The 20794-nt window shown below is 31.1% G+C and overlaps 1 protein-coding gene across 1 annotated transcript in view; it reads left to right on the forward strand.

Moving 5' to 3' along the window:
• LOC107453349 (ATP-dependent translocase ABCB1) overlaps window positions 1-20794 on the forward strand; it is a 50572-nt gene that overhangs the window by 23409 nt on the left and 6369 nt on the right. Inside the window, exons 13-23 of the mRNA XM_043045621.2 lie at window positions 843-1004; window positions 1089-1283; window positions 2115-2279; window positions 4431-4532; window positions 5237-5314; window positions 5396-5479; window positions 6332-6535; window positions 10005-10105; window positions 11274-11414; window positions 12762-12918; window positions 15293-15490. Coding sequence (XP_042901555.2) covers window positions 843-1004; window positions 1089-1283; window positions 2115-2279; window positions 4431-4532; window positions 5237-5314; window positions 5396-5479; window positions 6332-6535; window positions 10005-10105; window positions 11274-11414; window positions 12762-12918; window positions 15293-15490 — 1587 coding nt within the window. The remainder of the gene's footprint in view (window positions 1-842; window positions 1005-1088; window positions 1284-2114; window positions 2280-4430; window positions 4533-5236; window positions 5315-5395; window positions 5480-6331; window positions 6536-10004; window positions 10106-11273; window positions 11415-12761; window positions 12919-15292; window positions 15491-20794) is intronic.

The following is a 20794-nucleotide window of genomic DNA, read 5'->3' on the forward strand; positions in this document are numbered from 1 at the left end:
AGATGATTGCAGTAATGTGTCCTGTATTGCGCATATGCCGCTTTTACTCCTCAAACAGGCTGGTACCCATCGATTTGAAGGTGATGGATAGGCTTCAAGCCGCTGCTGGCGATCGAGCCCCAGTTCTTCACTATGATAGTTCAGTGTCTTAGTATGAATATGCCCAATGTTTAAACCTCGAATATTAGTGTGATTAGCAAAAGAATAGTTTAAAGTACTAAATAAATTTTCATTTATCAGATATTTTCTCAAATGCCGTAATAGATACGTTAACAAAGTTATTTTGATGTTAATTATAAGCTAAACTATTTTAGAGAATAAAATGTCACGCTGAAAAGCATTAAATGCATTTTGTAAAAAAAAATTAAAAAAACGTTCTAATTTATAATTCCTCAGAAATAGGATCTACTAGCGTTCGTGATTTCGCAGCTAGTAAATAGAACAGAATTATTATGAACTTTTACCAATTTATTTCAAGTCAATAAATACTAATCGAAATAAAATGCCAAAGGAAAATTACAAACTATCTCAAAACCTGATTATTTGTCGTATGACGTCAAAAAAATTTTCTCGTAATTTATATTGGTTAGTAAGACATGGATAGCTATAAAAATTATAATAAACTAAATGAAAATTTTCGAAACCTACTTTATTTATGTTTTGCTTAAGATTTTGTTTCAAATTATATATATTTGTAAATAACTTCTTAATACAGGCAGTTATCACTTAATTTTTATTTTGATCAAGAGGCCTTAAAATAAATATATTACAAGAAACCGTCTGTCTTATGAATGATTGTTTGCATTTGCATATATTTTCCATAAAATACTTTTCAATTTTAGGCTCGCAAAGGAAGAACGACAATTGTTGTTGCACACAGGCTTTCAACGATTAGAACAGCAGATAAAATTGTTGCTTTATCAGAAGGAAATGTAAAAGAGACTGGTACACATGACGAATTAATGAAAAGAAAAGGTCTTTATTATGATTTAGTTGTTACACAGGTAAAAGGATTTCAAAATTTATAGACTTTTTTCCAATGAATAATGCAGGTGTACTTAATTGTTACATAAATTTTCTTCCTTAAGACTAGTAAAGAAGAAAAAGAAGAAGAAAAGGAGGACGATTTGCCGCTCATTGAAGACAGAACCCGTGCTTTAAGTATATCATCAGATACCAGTCTTCAAAGAGGTCTTTCTTCTGCCAGCATTCTAAAACCGGGCATGCATCGCCAAATATCAAGTGGTATAGATCGCCAAATATCTGAAAAAGAAGGATCTGTGGTAAGAAGATAGCGAACATTTGCTCAATTTTACAAGCTTTAAATTTTTATTAACTATGTAATTAAAACCAAAGCTGTGTAGTCAAAATTCGATGACAATTTTAGCGGAGTCAAAGTGAAAAACAGTTGCTCGACTTTGATTACGATTAGTTAAAAGTTAGGTTTCGTATTAAAGTTATATCTATTTAGGGGCTTAGCGAGATGAAAACGAAACTGTGATCTAAGTTTTTCGAATCAATATTGGGAAAAGTGGGATTAAAACTAACAAATTTTTCAATGTCTGAAATTTTAGCTATTGATTTTCACCTTTTCTCCTTCGCTTTGAGAAATTAATATGATATATAGACTTGTCTTTCACTCAAGTTTTTATCAAGTTTTGATAACGTTTATCTCTAACTTACTATTTTCGTTTGACAAGAAAACAGAGCAAGGCTGAAAGTACGTCTTAGCTCAAAAGCCCACAAATAGATAGCAGCTCCATTTATTCATGCGGCCACTTCTCCAATTTAGACTTAGATCTCCAGAACCTTGTATCCATGATGTCGTATCGCCTGCTTCTGGCACGTGGTATGGAGTTACACCTCAGGATTCACTGATCTGACTAACACGTTCATTTAATTTTCTTTTATTTGTGGGAACGCCACATCACACAAAAGGTACGTTAGTTCGCGAAGAAGCACTGGAACTACTCCATAAATCCAATCTGAAGATTCGAAGGTAACACATGTCTTAGAGTTGGACAAAAATAGTGTATTAATTACACATCAACTTACTTGATGTACCATTAATTGTTTCTATATCAATTAAATTATCTGTAATTTAATAATTATAGAAAGCTCAGGAGGATGAGGAAGAGGAGAAAGAGGATCCACCCAAATCTAGATTGTTTAAAGTTTCAGCACCTGAATGGCCTTTTATTGTCATTGGAGGACTGGCTGCAATGTGCATGGGCTTATATATGCCTGCTTTTGGTATCATATTTGGATCTATTTTGGGGGTATGCTTACGAATTTATAATTCTGCGATTGTTATTATTTTTGTAAAAATATTTTCTCTTAAAATAATTTTGTGACTAGTTTATTCATTTTCTTATATACTCAGAGTTATAATACTGTTTGTTGTCCGTATGTTAATTTATGAAGTTTAAAGGAGCAGAAACGGTTTGTGTTCATGAAAACTGTACATGAGAAAAATGAATTTCATGTTTTTAAATTTTTCAGGTGCGAGCATACGGTTTAAATCATGAACATAACGATAAATAGGAATGGCAGATGTATTAATTTATGTCCCTTGAAAATTTAGAAACAAAATTTTAAGTTTTTGGTGTTGTAAAAAAAATAAAATTTGGAAATCGAATTGGAAAAAATCTGTTTTTTTCCCCCACAAAATTCCTTTTCAATCACTAGTCTTTCCATCGTATATTTTTCTTTGTTCTTCTTGTCTGGGCGTGAACAGGAACCGTTTCCTCTCAGCACGGCACATATTTATTGTGTAAGAACTCTCGGGGAAAAACAATTTTCAACGTTATTGATTTGTCAACAATTAGTTATCATCAAGATGAACAAAACGGAGAACCAATAGACATTTATTTGAAAAATAGACATAAGCCGCTCTTCTTCCTCAATCTTTATATATTTACTTAGAACACTCAAAATGTGATTCGTGAATGACAAATTTATGGCTAATCGAACATTGAAAAGGATATTTCAATCTCTATAACCCTTTACGCTATTGAAAATATTAGTTAGTTTTTTTAATATTGCTTTTTAAATATTTAAATTTTAATTATTTATATACTTTTCTATGGATGATTTTTTGAAAATCTACGTAGTTAAAAAGTATGTTTTGCTCATGCTTTAAAGCTATTTTAAACTAAATAAAGGTAAATACAACAGTAATTTTCCACAACGATTTTCCAATTTCATTGTTCACTGGACTGTTAAGGTAAGTGTGGAGTAGAGTTAGAAATACTTTAGAGATAGCCGAATATTGTGTATAACTGATTGCCTAGTTCACAAGAGAGCATTTAAAGCAATTGTAAAATCCTGTTAAGAAGGATGTGTCGAAAGCAGAACAATGCAATATATTACGATTTTTTAAATGCAGAACAAAGGTCTGACCAAATGTTGTGAGACTGTTCAATCATCTTTAGTTATTTTATTACAGGAGTTACGAATTCTGACCCCCGGTGGATAAGTGGTAGCGCTTCACACTCCACTTCGCGTGCCACAGGTCCTGGGCTCGATCATCGGGCCGGTCAAGGTTGACTCAGCCTTTCATCCCTTCAGTGAGTCTATAAATGAGTGCCAAACATGCTTGGGAACTAAGCACTGGGGGTTTCGCATTCGGCTGACCACCTAACCGAACATCTGCTCCTGCGTCGCAGAACTCAAGATCAAGAAAACTAAGATAGGCACAGTAGGTCTTGGCCCTCTATGGGTTGTCGCGCCACTGAGTTTAGTAGTTACCAATTCCTAATAAATAAGTGCGTTTGAAGATGAGGTTTGGCAGAATCTTGATGTACACTCACCGCGAAAACACTCACAACATTTGATCCGAACCGTTTGTCCTAGGGAGATTTTGCCATAAACTGCAAACATTCAACGATAAAATTCCTCATTGACCTCACCTTCTGCCTCCAAAAATTGAAGTGTTACGCATTGTTGTGTTCTCGATGCATGTTAGTAACATTTTACATTCACATTGAATGCTCTCACGAGAACTGGTTAAAAATACAGGAATCTGCCGTGCATTATTCTTACTGAAATTTATATCCCTAAAAGTTGGTATTATAAACCACTCTGTACTTCTGACGCTATCGCGCGTGTGCTTCCTTTATTGGAGAAAGTATTGTTACTTAAGATAGTAGCTTAAAACATAACTATATCAAAAGTCAATGTAAAATTTAACGACATTTTCTAATCCTATTTTGCAGAGTTTTGGATGATATAGTATCATAAGTTAGAAAAGTTTTTATATAGTTATTTTTTATTTTAGAATTATTATTTCTTTACCAGAATGCTTTAGAGACAGATGTGGATTTGTTGCATTCAGACTTTGTTGTATAGCATTATCAAAGAGCTCTCGTAAAGTAGTGCCTGCAATTATTTGCAAAAATATTTTTTTGACAATTTAAATTTTTTAATAGGTTTTAGCTAAACCATCTGATCAAATTACTGAAGAAACTAACTTTTGGTGTCTCATCTTTGTGGCATTAGGAATTTCATCTTTTATCTGCACTTTTCTACAGGTATGGAAATAAACTTCATTCTTAATGACACATAGTTTACTGCTATACTTCACTTTTTTATCATTTCTAAATACTTAATTACGTTAATTACCTTATTCCAAAAATAAAAATATTCATTACAACTATGATATAGAAAAAACTATCTCAGACCTCGTAATTAATGAGTGGATTCATTATAATCTAAAGGTGGGTAATATTTTAAGACTAAACTCAAAAACTAATATTTTTATTCATTTCCTATTTTTTACATGAGCTCATTGATTCAGCCATATTTAATATTATAGCCATTGTAATAAACTGTCAGTAATCATGCTTACTAAAACTAACCACCTTCAAATCTATAAAACTCGTCATATTGATGGATTACTTAAAATCAAATGCATTGTTAACAATTGTTACTGATGCAGCAAAAACCAATACTTTAAATTTCTTATAGTTATCAAACAACTAAGGAATATTATTTACTCTATTAATACTAATGGCATCCTTCATTTCATCGTAATTAAAAATTAATTAGTCTTATTTAAAAAAAAATCTTTGACTTAAAAACTAATGACATTAAAACTGAGAAACATTTATTATATCTTAAAGTCTTTGCAATTAGAATGATAAAATAAGCATGCAAACTAATAAATGTGTTATTGTTGCATGGTTACAAGTTACCATTTATTTCATATTTTACTTATGTTGTGATCTATTTTCAGATATTTATGCTTTCTGTTGCTGGTGAAAAACTAACTTCAAGATTAAGAAAAATGGTGTTTGCCAAGATAATTACTCAGGTTTGTAATTAATATATATTCACTGCTTAAAGCTTAGTTTAAAATTCCTTTTCATTAATTACAAAACAATTTTTTTTACAGGATATGAGTTATTTCGACAGTTCTAAAAACAGTGTTGGTGCTCTTTGTTCTCGCCTGACGTCAGATGCTTCACAAGTTCAAGGGGTAAATTTATTTGAATTCTTTAAAAAAAAAATTAAAAAATTATTAATTGAAACGAATATTGTCAGTCAGTTATTTAATTCCATACAAAAATGTATTAAAATTTAAAAAAATTTAGGTACACATTTAATACAAAATTTTAAAATTACTGTTAAATAAGTTTTTTTTTTAGAAATTATAAGTTGACTCCTCCTGGAGTAAAATGGTGACTGATGCATGCTAAATCTGTCGAGTCGCAAAGTCCTCCATGTTTCCTTAACAAATCAAGACCTCTGGGGGTACTGAATCGGAGATTGATCGTTCTCTGATTCAGGTCAAAATTACGATCCGTAGATGAATGAATGAATGTATGAATGTGTCACACCCTATAAACGGGTGTGACGTATGGGTGTCGCAGAAGTCGAATTCTTGGCCAAAGATGGCGCCTCGGGAAAGCAAGAACAATCGCACCCCTCTACGTTAACAGGCATACGCCAACAGCAGCAACAACAAGACTTATAAGTTAATTGCTTAAAAATTTAAAATCAAATCAAATGTCAAATATTTTAATAATAGTTATTAATGGCTTAGAATTTATTGAATAATACTGTTAATTGTAATTGTTAAATATGACTTTTAATAAAAATTTATTAAATAGGAATATTAGTATTAGTTTATTGGTTGTTTATTACAATTGTAACAGCAATTGCTTCAATTTTTCACCCAACATGGTTGACGGTGTAGTGCTTAACACATTTCTCACATAGACAAAGGAAAAATGTAACAAAAATTATATAACATTTAATATTCAAATTGCGTGTGCTTTTAAATATTGATTAGTATAAATTGATTTATTACATATATTGATACTTTTAGGCCACCGGTTCAAGAATGTCAACCTTATTTCGAGCTCTTTCAACTTTTGTATTTGGATTAATTCTGGCAATGTGGTTTGATCAGAGACTTGGTGGTGTAACATTGGCTTTCATACCATTCATTTTCTTGAGTGCTTATTTTCAAGGAAGAGTTGTATCAGGTCATTCAACAAGTGAAAAGGCTGGAACAGAGGCTGCATCAAAGGTAATAATTTTAACAATAAAATTGCATGAAATATTTAAGTAAAACATTTCATGCGTGTACTCATTAAATCTAAATATTGTCCTCGATTTCTTTTTTAATAACACTTAAAAGACATTAAAAAAGATTTCAACTTAAAAAATTCTAAATAATTTTTCTTATTCATTCTGTAATATACTTTTATTGAATAAACTCTACTTTTTTTCAAATTCCGCGTTAATCAGTCTTAACCTAAGATATTGATTTCTTGAGTTATCAATTTTGGTTATAAATTACTAAAAGAAAGTGGCCAGGAAAATGGCTGATTTTCATGCGACAAACAAATTATTGACAGAAAAAATTATTTTCAATCAAGTTTTTGGAAATAATACCCTCTACATACATTCTAGAAATGCTTACAATGGTTGAGATAAAAAAATTAGATATTGAAAAATGTATGGGAAGTTTTGAAGCTAGTTATTATTGGAAATATTGCTTGTGACATAACAGGAAAATGACATTTTGATATTCAATTAATTTTAAATTGCTAACAGCAATGCTATTTGCTAAAAATTTTTTAGAAAATTCCTTTAGTAGTACAGTATTTGATCTTGGAGCAAGAGACTGTGAATTGTCATATTTTGTGAGAATCACCCATATGAGTTTGCCATGTGCGTCGTCGGAGCTCAATTTTCGAGGAGAACGAAATTAAATGTACAGTCCGCAAAAAAAAAATAGATATAGAATAACTTTCGTTCTAATGATCGGATTTTCACGAACTAAGTATTAATCTTAATGGTCCCTGGGGGTGACCTCAAATATGCTAATTAATTAGTGCTAACTATTAATTAAGTTACGAAATCAGACACAAAAACGTACTTTCTCTGAATAAACATATATTTTTTTTTACATATTTGGAATCTAGACACTTGAATTAGGGGGGGTAGACAAAATTTTAAAACAATTGGGTCGTAAATTGGGTTGCAATAAAGGTTTATATATTTGGCGATAGTCCAGAAAACCGCCAAAAAAAGTCGCCTGCGCAAATAAATATTTTAAGATAACCCTTGACTGATTCAAAAGAGAAACGCTTAATTTTACTAGGTTGCTAGGCAACCAATTTCTGACTGTAAAAAAATTGAAATAATGTTTTGTGATTGCTCTGAGAGGTTTAATTAATAGTTAATAGAAAACACCTCGAAGTTTCTAGGCAATAGACAATTTTTAAGTTCATTTATGTCCAAAAAGCAAAAAAAATAAATAAATAAATAAAATAAAAAATTATTTTAATCTCTTTTGAAAAGAAAATTTGAATCGATTTATAAGTTTTCAGAATTTAAATACATGAACTTTTTATCTGATATTATTTAGATTATGCTATTTTTGCTATGTTTATTCGAGGATTTCATACTAAAATCAAATTAACATAACTTATAATAGCTATATACAAAATTTTAGGGATAATGATTTTTACAGCTTTAATCGAGTCTTCTAGGCATGAAAGTTTGAAGGAAAAAAAAGTGCATGAAAAATAAAATGTAGATTGTATAGTAATTCTAATGCACATTCACAAGGTTTTCTGTAATTTACGATTTCTTTTTTCTATAACTCAATGAATTGCTGAATGTTTAGTGGCATTTTAAAAACATTGAAATATGTTATGTTTAAGAATAAGATATTGAAATAATATGTTGCATATTGTATGATTCATTGTTTAAAAAATTGCTTCATTTTGCTAGATATTTACGTTACATGGTTTTCTTTGGATAAAGATGATTAGCAAATAGCATCCACATGTTTCGATACATTCTGAAACTTACGTTCGCAAATTCACCATAAAATGTCGCACAGCATATTCTTCAATTACGATAAGCTACATTTACCACCAAATACTGCTACTATGATTATTTTTGTTATATAGATATCAGATATATATATATATATCTGATATATATATAACAAAAATAATCATAGTAGCAGTATTTGGTGGTAAATGTAGCTTATCGTAATTGAAGAATATGCTGTGCGACATTTTATGGTGAATTTGCGAACGTAAGTTTCAGAATGTATCGAAACATGTGGATGCTATTTGCTAATCATCTTTATCCAAAGAAAACCATGTAACGTAAATATCTAGCAAAATGAAGCAATTTTTTAAACAATGAATCATACAATATGCAACATATTATTTCAATATCTTATTCTTAAACATAACATATTTCAATGTTTTTAAAATGCCACTAAACATTCAGCAATTCATTGAGTTATAGAAAAAAGAAATCGTAAATTACAGAAAACCTTGTGAATGTGCATTAGAATTACTATACAATCTACATTTTATTTTTCATGCACTTTTTTTTCCTTCAAACTTTCATGCCTAGAAGACTCGATTAAAGCTGTAAAAATCATTATCCCTAAAATTTTGTATATAGCTATTATAAGTTATGTTAATTTGATTTTAGTATGAAATCCTCGAATAAACATAGCAAAAATAGCATAATCTAAATAATATCAGATAAAAAGTTCATGTATTTAAATTCTGAAAACTTATAAATCGATTCAAATTTTCTTTTCAAAAGAGATTAAAATAATTTTTTATTTTATTTATTTATTTATTTTTTTTGCTTTTTGGACATAAATGAACTTAAAAATTGTCTATTGCCTAGAAACTTCGAGGTGTTTTCTATTAACTATTAATTAAACCTCTCAGAGCAATCACAAAACATTATTTCAATTTTTTTACAGTCAGAAATTGGTTGCCTAGCAACCTAGTAAAATTAAGCGTTTCTCTTTTGAATCAGTCAAGGGTTATCTTAAAATATTTATTTGCGCAGGCGACTTTTTTTGGCGGTTTTCTGGACTATCGCCAAATATATAAACCTTTATTGCAACCCAATTTACGACCCAATTGTTTTAAAATTTTGTCTACCCCCCCTAATTCAAGTGTCTAGATTCCAAATATGTAAAAAAAAATATATGTTTATTCAGAGAAAGTACGTTTTTGTGTCTGATTTCGTAACTTAATTAATAGTTAGCACTAATTAATTAGCATATTTGAGGTCACCCCCAGGAACCATTAAGATTGACACTTAGTTCGTGAAAATCGGATCGTTAGAACGAAAGTTATTCAGGGTGATATCTTTTTTTTTTTGCGGACAGTACGTAGTTAAAATAGTTCTCTAAGTTTTTTTTAGCACATTTAAGAAAAGAAATCATTAAATGTGTTGAACATTTGAAACAGATAAATAAAATATACGATTTATACAAAAAATGTTGCTATGATTTTATCGTGAGAAATTAAAGTTTGGAAAACACTGATCAAATCCAATAATTAATTTTGTGATTAGAATATGTTCTTCCTCCATTTATTTTGTGAAAGATATTCACGCTTCAAAAAATTCTAGAAAAATAGTTTAGTTTATATTTTAAAATGCTTGCTTAAACATACATTTAGAAGCATTATTTAATGCGTGTTTATTTTTTTAATATTTAGGTAGCAATAGAAGCAATAGAAAGCATTCGCACTGTTGCATCTCTGCATCAAGAAGAAAATTTCTACCGCCAGTTCTGCAATGCTCTTTTGATACCTCTCAAGTTAGTTTATACCAATAATTGCTTTAATTATGTTCTGCTATAGCTATGAAGTTTTCAAGTGCGTTTTTAATAACACAAAACAATTATTATTATTTTTAGCTTAAATGCAAAATAAACAGATATCTTTACGAAAACTAATGCAAAGTTTCTTCATCAGATGAAGAAAAACCAATACATTATTATGAAAATTTATGAGATTACGCAAGAGGACACGTTATTGTCGTAAAACCGTTGTTAAATAATATAATATAAATGAAATGCTGCTAAGGCAATTTTATAACAAATTTAATGAATGCTTTTCAATACCGAATTTTTTATTCAAATTGTGCTTTTTTATTAATTTTTTTTCTTTTTTTTCCTTTTCTTTGTAAAGCGGAGATGTTTTCTTATAAACATTTAATTTTTTTAAGAAAAATTAGAAATGAAAAATTCTAGGACTTCCCAATTTATTTTTATCCATTCTTCCTTTTCATTACAGCTAGAAGGTCACGTCTACTTTTAAAACCTGAAACATGCAGATACTTTACAAGTATTTAATCAGATATTTATTATTTCTTAACACGTTTTAAAAATCAGACAGCAAATACATAGAAAATTTTAATATATCAATGCTTTCATAGTTTCCTTAAACAGACTAGTTATTTAAATGAAATAACTAAATATAATTCACTTGTTAGAAAGAAAAAAAGTAATAATATAGGAGACTAGTGTATTATTTATCACATGTGTCACAATCACCGGCATCCTATTGAAATAGGATGCCTGAGATCATGTTTCTTTACTAATTCTCGGTATGTTGCTAATGCTCACTGGCTGTATGTTGCTAATGCTCGGTATGCTAGGAATATTGCTCACTGGTTGGATACCACTGAAACAATATTCAAATTTAGTTTTATATTTTGTTTTTGACGAAATATAATCTGGCTCTGATCCCAGAAAAAAAAGTTGTCCCTCACAACAAATTTCCTGACAATAAAGAATCTTATCTCGTTACCACAGTTTATATACTATTTTTATATTGTTGTATTTAGCACAGATCATTTTTTTTTTATTTTAGCCTATAATACCTAAACATTGAACTAAAGTCAAATCATTAATAACAGTTCAGTGCACTTCGAATAATAACGGAAAAATACATTAAGTTTATTATTTTCATTATTTGTTTTAGAAATTCTCGGAAAATGGCGCATATTAGAGGATTTATTTATGGTTTTGCCCAAGCACTGAATCCTTTTTCGTATGCTGCTGTTCTGTATTATGGATCGATACTAGTTGCTGACAAAGAGCTGAAATATGAAAACCTCTTAATGTAAGATATTTTCAATACATTTGATTTCAGGAAAATACATATACTTCTGACCACTCTAGAAATGATTTAACGTAAAGCATTTTTTTAACGAGTTTAAAGAACTAAAATGCTTCATTTAATTCATTTAATTATTACTTCAGCATTCAATATCTATTTATTTAAATATTTATTTATTTACAAATCTCAGGGGTTTAGTAACTAAGTCATTAGCTTTCTAGCTTCCCAGTATTTTTGTACAACAGAGTTGAAAAAATACAATGCATGTGTCCATATTTATTTAAATTTTTGTAGCATTAAAATATATATGAAAAATCCTAGTTTACACATGCTAAAGTATAATCAGTGCATGGACATAATATGCATTTATTTTAGACTTTCCATTGGATAAATTATTAATTTCAATGGCATAACTTTGTTTAAACTAATTATAAAATTTATACATTTACTTAATTTCTGTACATGGACTCAATGTGTTTCACGTTTAGCTTATTGGTTTAAAACACTTTAAATTAATATAACTAAAACGCTTAACTGTAAGATAGAAAATATATGGGATACGTAAATAGGATGCATAAAAAGTATATGGTATAACCAACACAACGTGGGGGAAGCTGAAAGAAAAGCACAAAAGCAGCATGCTAATTACGGCTCGAAAAATTTGAACCTTCTTCAGTGCGAAGCACAAAAAAATTCGTTGGACTAAAAGTCCAGTTAATAAAGGATTTCACCACGAACAATTGACGGGAGTTTTCTTTTTTTTTGTGCACTTGGAGTTTTAATTTTTTGTTTTTTGGAGAGCTGAACATGAATCCTCATTTTGCGACCAAAATTGCTTTCCAAAAAATTATTTTCTTCTAAAAGCCAGTCTTTTTTTTATCTTTTTTTTACGTCTCAAGAAGGAAAATTTCTAACAACGTATTTGAAAACTAGAGATTGATTTGGGGAAGGTTTGTGAAAAAGTATGAATATTGGAGGATAGTGGGAGGCCCTATCCTCCATATTTATCAACATATTTCCTGAAAAAAAGCTTGATCACAGAATGCGTATTCATGTTCAGCACTAAAAAAAGGTGTGCAAAGAAGAAACTCCCGCCAATTTTTGCATTAACTTTCATTTTTGAGTTTTATTACCTGAACTATTAGTTTGGAGAACACGTTTCTGGCTTTGACACTGAGGAAGATTCTTGTTCATATATCAGTATGTTTATTTTTTGTATTATTTTTTATATTTTTTCTTATTTATACTTTATTCACATTGTTTTGATTTATTCATACGTTGCACAAAGTACACCTATTCTTCATTTGGGTATTATTTGACTAGTTTTAATTTATTTTCTTATTAAAACAGGGTCCTTCAAGGAGCTTTAATTGGAATGACGATGGTTGGACAAGCTTTCGCGATTGCTCCTGACTACAATAACGCTAAACTGGCCGCTGTTAGAATATTTAAAATCCTTGATGGAGTTCCTAGTATAGATCCTCTGTCTCCACAGGGAAAAATTCTGGTGTGTTATTTGATAAATTGAAATTTTTTAACTCAATCTTATCTTAAAATCGCATCTTATTTGGAAAAAGCTCTAAATGATAATTTTCCCATACAACTGGAAAAACTATAATGGACATTTTTTTCCAGAAATACATTCCATAACAAAAAAAATCGAAGCACCAAGAAGGAGTTGTTCGATTGAAACGAAAATTGGTGGATAGGAAGATAATGTACCGAATAGTAAATGATTAAAATTTCAGAACAATTCAATAATTTATTGCAGAGTTACAGTAACAAGTTCAATAAGGTGTTGACCCGCCTCTAGTCTGGATACAAGCTGCCACACGGCGTGGCATAGACCGATAAAGCTCCTGGATAGTCTCTTGCGGTATTCCCTGCCAAATTCGATCCAATTGTCGAACGAGGTCATCATTCCGTGCCAGATGCAATCGCCTTTCTATCATGTCCCAGACATGCTCGATGGGAGAGAGATCTGGTGATCTGGCAGGCCAAGGAAGAGTTTAACAAGCTTGCAGACAGTTCATAGCAACACGTACCGCATGTGGTCTGGCATTGTCCTGCTGAAAGACTAGCCCAGGGCGCTGCAAAAGGAACGGTAGCAAAACAGGTCTCAGGATGTCGTCGAGGTACCGCTGTGCACTAAGTGTACCTCTAATGACGACCAAAGGGGTACGGCTGCCAAAGGAAATGACACCCCAGACCATAATGCCTTGTTGAGGGCCGGTGTGGCGTGCAATAGGGAAGGCAGGATCCCCCCTCTGCCCTGTGCGTCTCCAAACACGTCTTCGATGATCGTCTGGACACAGTTGGAAGCGGGATTCGTCGCTAAAGACTATACGTCCCTAGTCGACATCATTCCAGCCTAATCGAGCGTCGATTTCGCGCTTCTTAGTGCGTTCTTGATGCGTCGATTTTTTTGTTATAGAGTGTATATAATAAAAGATATTATTGTTGTAAAAAACAATAAAAATGTAAATTCGGTTACATCATAAACAATGGGAGCAATTTATGCAAGAAAGCATCATCGTGCATTTCCATTTAGGTATCAGGGCGCCTCCTTTTATGTTAATGTGCATTTGAAATTGTACTTTTAATTATCTTCATCATCTTGAATTATGTTAATTATACGCTTTTCAGTAATTATTATAAAAAATTAATAAAATACAGTTTTCTAAAGAATTTTTAATAATTTGGCGACTAACTTATCAAGCTCCACAAATTCGTTACCAAATTATGCTACAACAGCTGAATGCAATTTTGGAACGTAATTACTGAAAAATTTTAAGATAAGATAATTTTAAAAAAAAGTAAGGGGCCGTTTCAAACTCGTTTGAACTCAAGTTTTATATAGGAGAGGTACCAACTGTTCTTCTAACCAGGCCTGTCCTCACCACATCCTCACGTGCCTGGGGTTCACCAAACAGGATTTAGCAGATGATCCATTGACGGTGTTGGATTTTTTGAAGGTGTATAACGTTATGGACCTGGTCTAGCACTGCTGGCCAATGATTGCGTGCAACAACAACAACAACTTAATTACAACTCTATAATCAATATCTAATTTAGTTATTTTTATCACCTCCATTATAAAAATTTTGTTGCAAATTTCAAGTTAATAGTCGAAACAAATTTCTTTCCTATTGTCACTTCTGTGAAAATAAATCATTTCCTTTAATCTCTCATAAACTATATTTAAATGTGTGTTATTATTGGATTTATGAACGTTACAAACATTTTTTGATTACATATTTTAAAGTCAGATGGTTTCTGAGGTTTTTATACCGATAATTTTGATTTACTGAAAAATGAACGTTTTATAATGAAAAAAACATAATTTCATTAATCTAAAAATCATAGAAACTATGAGCGAAATAAACGTCTCATAAAACAGTATGCTTCTAATTCATACAAATGTACTCTAAAAAAAGTTATGTTTGAGAACAATGTCAGATAAAAAACCTACATTTATATTTATCTAAAGCATGAATGTATTTTAAACGCCTAAAAAGAAAGATACCCAAAGTTTAATTTACTTATACGGAAAATGTTTAGTATTTACATATATATTACGTTGAATTCACAAAAGTAACAGGAAATGTGTTCATTTTCATGTAATACATTTATAATTCGAATTCAACATCAAATTTTTGCCACTAAATACAGAGACTGCATCATTTTCATTATACAGAAAATAATTGCACACAAAAATTCAATATAATTGATGTGTGAGAATTTGGATACATTCTTTCAATTCTTTATAAGGAAAAAACAATGCGCAATAAAACTCAAACGGTTGGTAAGATACTAACATTCATATTTTACTGATGAATTAATATTGCAAATTTATATCCTAAATTTCTCCTTTATTTTAGAATGAAGTTAGAGGCTACGTAGATTTTCAAAAAGTGTACTTCAACTATCCAAGTCGACCTGATGTAAAAATTTTGAGAGGTTTAAATTTAGCCATAGAGCCAGGAAAGACTGTGGCTCTAGTGGGAAGTAGTGGATGCGGTAAAAGTACTTGTGTACAGCTGATAGAACGTTTTTACGATCCTTTGCAGGGCAATGTGGTAAGTTACAAAAGTCGGAACAAATTTTTTTTTAGTTTTACTCACTATTTATTCAATTTCCTGAAATATTCATTAGTTTTTCCTATAATTCACACAAACATTACAGTTGATATGCAATTAAGAACTTTTATCAGTATTATATCTTGTATCTTTACGTATTAAGTTAATTTTTTATTTTATTATTTAATTTATCAAAATTGTCATATAGTAATGTTTTGTTGACATCGTTCTCTCCATAAAGAGATATTTTTTAAATTTTTAATATTCCTGAACATTCAATAATTAGCTTCGAGAATAGTTTTACTTTGTTTTCAAAAGCCCATTTTTCAGCTATTTTTCTAATAACAATCCATTAAAGCAGGTATTTCCAAATTTTCCAACTCTCGATACCCTGATGAGTTTTAAAATTGTCTCACAGCACCCAGAAATATACTACTCGTATGCTGCAAAATATTTAATATATGCATAGAATGTATATTTCATACGCTTAAGACTATGTATCTAGCAATGGATGAGGTGAACATGGAAACATATTTTATGAAAATTAAAATTAAAATCGACTCCAGAGATTTAATTGCAATCAATAAGAAGATATTCGTTGTGATATACAATTTCAATAAGGTATCTATAATAATAATAAAACGAAGAATTTGGTTGCCTGTCTCTCTTTGTAACTCCAGAACTGTTATTGAAAGTGTTCTGAAATTAAGATAGTAACTAAAAAGGGGATGTTAGCCTCCGATATTAAAAATCGTTCTGCAATTTTAATTAGGTAATTTTAATTAGGTTTTAATTAGGAAATTTTAATTAGGTAATCGTTCTACAATTTCTAAGTAAACTACATCACCGAATAAGTATTCCTTAAGTAATTTGAAACCATGTGTTTATTTTGCTTAATTATTCTTTTAGAACAAAGTTCTAAAAATCTAAATAATTTTTGATCAATGTTATTTGAAACAAAATTAATGTGTTATGTATACTGAAAAGCAAATTTAATCGAGACATATTACTAAATAGTTAAGAAGAAAGGTAAAAATTTCTTATCTATTATTGACGCAAATGATGCTTGATTAATATTGAAGATAGGGACTAACTGAAATAAACAAAATACACTATGTACTAAGAAGAAAAATTAACGAAGAAATGGTACTAATTCGTTTAGGAAAAAAGTAAAAGTTCGCCATGCTATTATTGAAGCCCATGATGCTTAGTTAAGTGTGGTGATTGACGTAATAATTGTGTCTAAACTTATAACATAGTGAGGAACATTAAGAATATTTGACTTTCTAAAACCGCATTAATACATATACATATATTAATGCATACACTGAGTGGCCAAGTTATTATGACCACCCCTTCAGTACGCTGTTGGGCCACCTTTTGCGCGTATTACTGCCTTAATTCGTCTGGGCATGGATTCTATGAGATGTTGGTAGGTGGTAGAAGGTATGCCAGACCATGCTCGCTGAAATGCCCTTGCCAATTCCTGCAAATTCGATGGTACTGGATCCATCTGTCTGAACACCCGTTCAATTTCAGCCCACAAATTCTCAATTGGGTTGAGATCTGGGGATTGTGCTGGCCAAAGAAGCAAGTTAAATTCTCCGTCATGCTCTTCTAACCCTCTGAGGACAATGCCAGCTTTATGACAAGGAGCGTTGTCCTGCTGGAAGTATCCATCCCCGCCAGAGTACACCAATGACATAAATGGATGTACTTGATCTGCGATGATGCTTAAATACCCTTGGGCATTAAGGTGTTGTGGTACAGGAATTAAAGGACCCATACAATACCAAGAGAACATTCCCCATACCATATCGTTGACACCACCAGTTTGAAGTGTCGTGGCAATGCAGTTGGAGTTCATGCTTTCGTGCTGTTTTCTCCATATTCTCATCCTACCATCTGCGCGATGCATTTGAAATCGTGATTCATCGGACCACATGACCATGTTCCAGTCATCTACTGTCCAATGTTTGTGCTCCTTTGCAAATTGGAGACGTTTGCGCTTATTTAAAGCAGACAGTAGAGGCTTACGAACAGGTCGTCTGCTTCTATAACCTATACGGCGCAATGTGCATCGAACAGTCCGTTCAGAGACGTTCACAGTTGCTCCTTGATTAAGATCACTTGCAATTTGTCGCACTGTTGCTCTCCTGTTGCGCTGCACAACCCTGACCTACCCTCTTTCTGATCGAGCATTCAAGTACCCTGTGACGACCACAAATCTGACGTTGAGACCCGGTTTTTTGCTTGATTGTCCATTCTATGTACACATTAACAACTGCTAACACGTTGAAATTCAGTTAAATCACTTTTCTTTCCCATATCTGAGCAAGCAACACAGTATAACTGATGACTCACTTGTCCAGCATTCCCGTGTTATAGTTATCTTGCCCTCTAGTAGCAGCGCTGTGACGCAATAACTCATTTGCATAAAACTTTGAGGTGGCCATAATAATTTGGTCACTCAGTGTATATACCTCGCGTATTTAATACATATGGTGGAAAAAGCTTTTTTAGGTACTCGAAAGAAAACAAATATCAGAGAAAATCATTCAATTATGATAAATTTTTACTATCCTGGGTTGGTGTCGAGCAATAGAATTATGCCCTAAAGATACTAAATACAGTTAATCTTCATTTTGATGGGATGGATTACTATTTAAGTGTTTTCCTTCATCTAATAACGTAAAGCCACCGTCATAAGCAAAAAAAGAATTATTTTAACTTTATTAATTGAGTTGATAGATGTATTTCTGTTTTGGTCATGGTTCCGTAGTCATGGTTTTGTTTGCTGTTCATGGTTTCGTTTTGTGCTAGTGTTTTTCAATACGGATTTATTACTGGTTATATTTTTTCTCAATCAGATTCAACTAGTAATATTATAGTTGAAAATAAAAATTAAAAGAAATATACATCCATTCTTCAAAGAATTGATAATTCGTTTAGTGCAAATCGCTCGCTGCTTAGCTTTACTAATGATGGAATAAATTTCGGTGAAGCAATTCGCATTTATTTTGCGACATTATTATTTTCCAACCATATGCTCTCATTGAGCTGCGGTTACTTAGGAATTAGAGAGCTCGTTCCCAAGATTCCCCTATATATTCCCTATTCCCATATATATATATGAAACGAAGCGAACCAGGTGCAGAATCAACGAGTTATCCTTGATATTCAAATCTTGTTCAAAATGAAGCTAAGACAAAGGAAAATTACAGACATATGAAAAAAGGGCGGGAAAAGAAAAATAATAATAAAAATAATAAAAAACAACTAGAGGAAGAAAAAAGAAGGAAACATTTTTTTAATTTTTTTATTATAAATAAATACAAGAAAACACGAAGAAAGTTAAGAAAAACAATAAGTTTCATTTATTGCGCATAAGCTGCAAGTAAACAGAACTCATTAGATAGGTTCAAAATGAAGATAAAACAAAGGAAAATTACACACCTTACAAATTACCCCCTTTTTTACCTATGGGGAAAAAAGGGGGGGGGAGAAAATAATAATAAAAAAAATAGCAAACAACTGAGAAGGAAAAAAAAGGATAATTTTTTTTAAAAAAATCCGAAAAGTAAAGGATATAATCTTTTCATCAGCCCACGCGATTATATCTGCGAAAAAGAGTGCTTTCTGATATTGTATCAATATAGCCAAAGCAAAATTTATTGAAAATAAAATTGATACAATATCAGAAAGCACTCTTTTCTGCGGATATAATCGTGTGGGCTGATGAAAAGATTATATCCTTTATTTTCCGGATTTTTTAAAAAAAAATTATCCTTTTTTTTCTTCTTCTCAGTTGTTTGCTATTTTTTTTTATTATTATTTTCTCCCCCCCCCCTTTTTTCATATGCCTGTAATTTTCCTTTGTTTTATCTTCATTTTGAACCTATCTAATGAGTTCTGTTTACTTGCATCTTATGCACAATAAATGAAACTTATTGTTTTTCTTAACTTTCTTCGTGTTTTTTTGTATTTATTTATTTTGTTGTATATATATATATATTTCTTTTTTTTCCTTTAGAAGATAATCTCTTAAAAATCTTTTTTTTTCACCGTCATAAATTAAAAGCCTAGCAGATCATTCACTCAGGACATAATATTCATGTTTATAGATATCTAAAGCTCTATCTACTCTACCTAGACACTGTTTTCTTTCAAATAAATCATTCATAAGAGATTAATGATAGACCTCAAATCGTTTTCACTTTTCGGCAACCCTCATTTATTTTCCGGGTACACCGTGGTACCACGGCCTTACACTTTGGCCGCATACGGAATCCCTCTCTAAAAGCTATAATCAGAGGAAATATATTCAGAGGCTTTTAAACTCATATACTGGTTATAAAAATTCCTAACTCGCAAAACCCCTTTAAATCTTCCACGGAGCCCTAAGGTTCTGTGAAGCACCATTTGGGAACCGTTGCTCCAAGCCATCATGATAAAATAATCACATTTTGCCACAAATAACAAAATTTTACTCATATTATAAAATAAAACTTTATTGTTAATTTTATTAAACCCATTACCAAACCATTTCGGTAAAAATTACAGTACTTTTTACAGGGATGAGATTTTTCCGCTTTTTAGCGGATATCCGCTTTTTTCACTTTTATCTCTTAAATTTCAGCTTTATCTCTTAAATTTCAGCAGATTTTCTAAAAATTTCATTTTTTTTATAAGTATTCCACTTTTTCAGAAAATTCACCGATTTTCAAAGAGAAACAGAAAATTCAAACTACATAGCTACCAATCCTTTCTCATTTTTACTTATTTTACCTATTTTCTTCCCTTTTACACGCAGCAGATAAGATTTTCCAAATTTTTAACCGCCCTCCAGATAGATCCGATTTTCGTAGTTCAAACGACGCTGCTTCTGACAAGCCTTTTAGAGGTCCTAAGCCTGGAATCTGCTAATATCACGATTCTTATTCACACGATTTTAATATCAAACATAGCTTTTCATATTTGCGTGTTGCGATTCTTATTCACGCGATTTGAATATTGTACGCTGCGATTCTTATTTACGAGATTTAAAAATCCGATATTGTGATTCGTATTTACGTCTTTTTAAAAGCCTATGTAGTGATTCGTATTCACGCAAGTTTAAAATTCAATGTGTTGATTTGCTCATGCGGTTTATAATATCAAACATTGATTTTCGTATTTATACGTGATTTCAAAATAAGGCATTGGGATTCGCATTCACTCATTCTGAAAGTTATGCATCATAATTCTTATTTATGCAATCTAAAAATTACGCATCATGATTCGTATTTTTTGTTAATCGAATAA

This window comes from Parasteatoda tepidariorum, chromosome 2 (assembly GCF_043381705.1).
Source record: "Parasteatoda tepidariorum isolate YZ-2023 chromosome 2, CAS_Ptep_4.0, whole genome shotgun sequence".
NCBI lineage: Eukaryota > Metazoa > Arthropoda > Arachnida > Araneae > Theridiidae > Parasteatoda > Parasteatoda tepidariorum.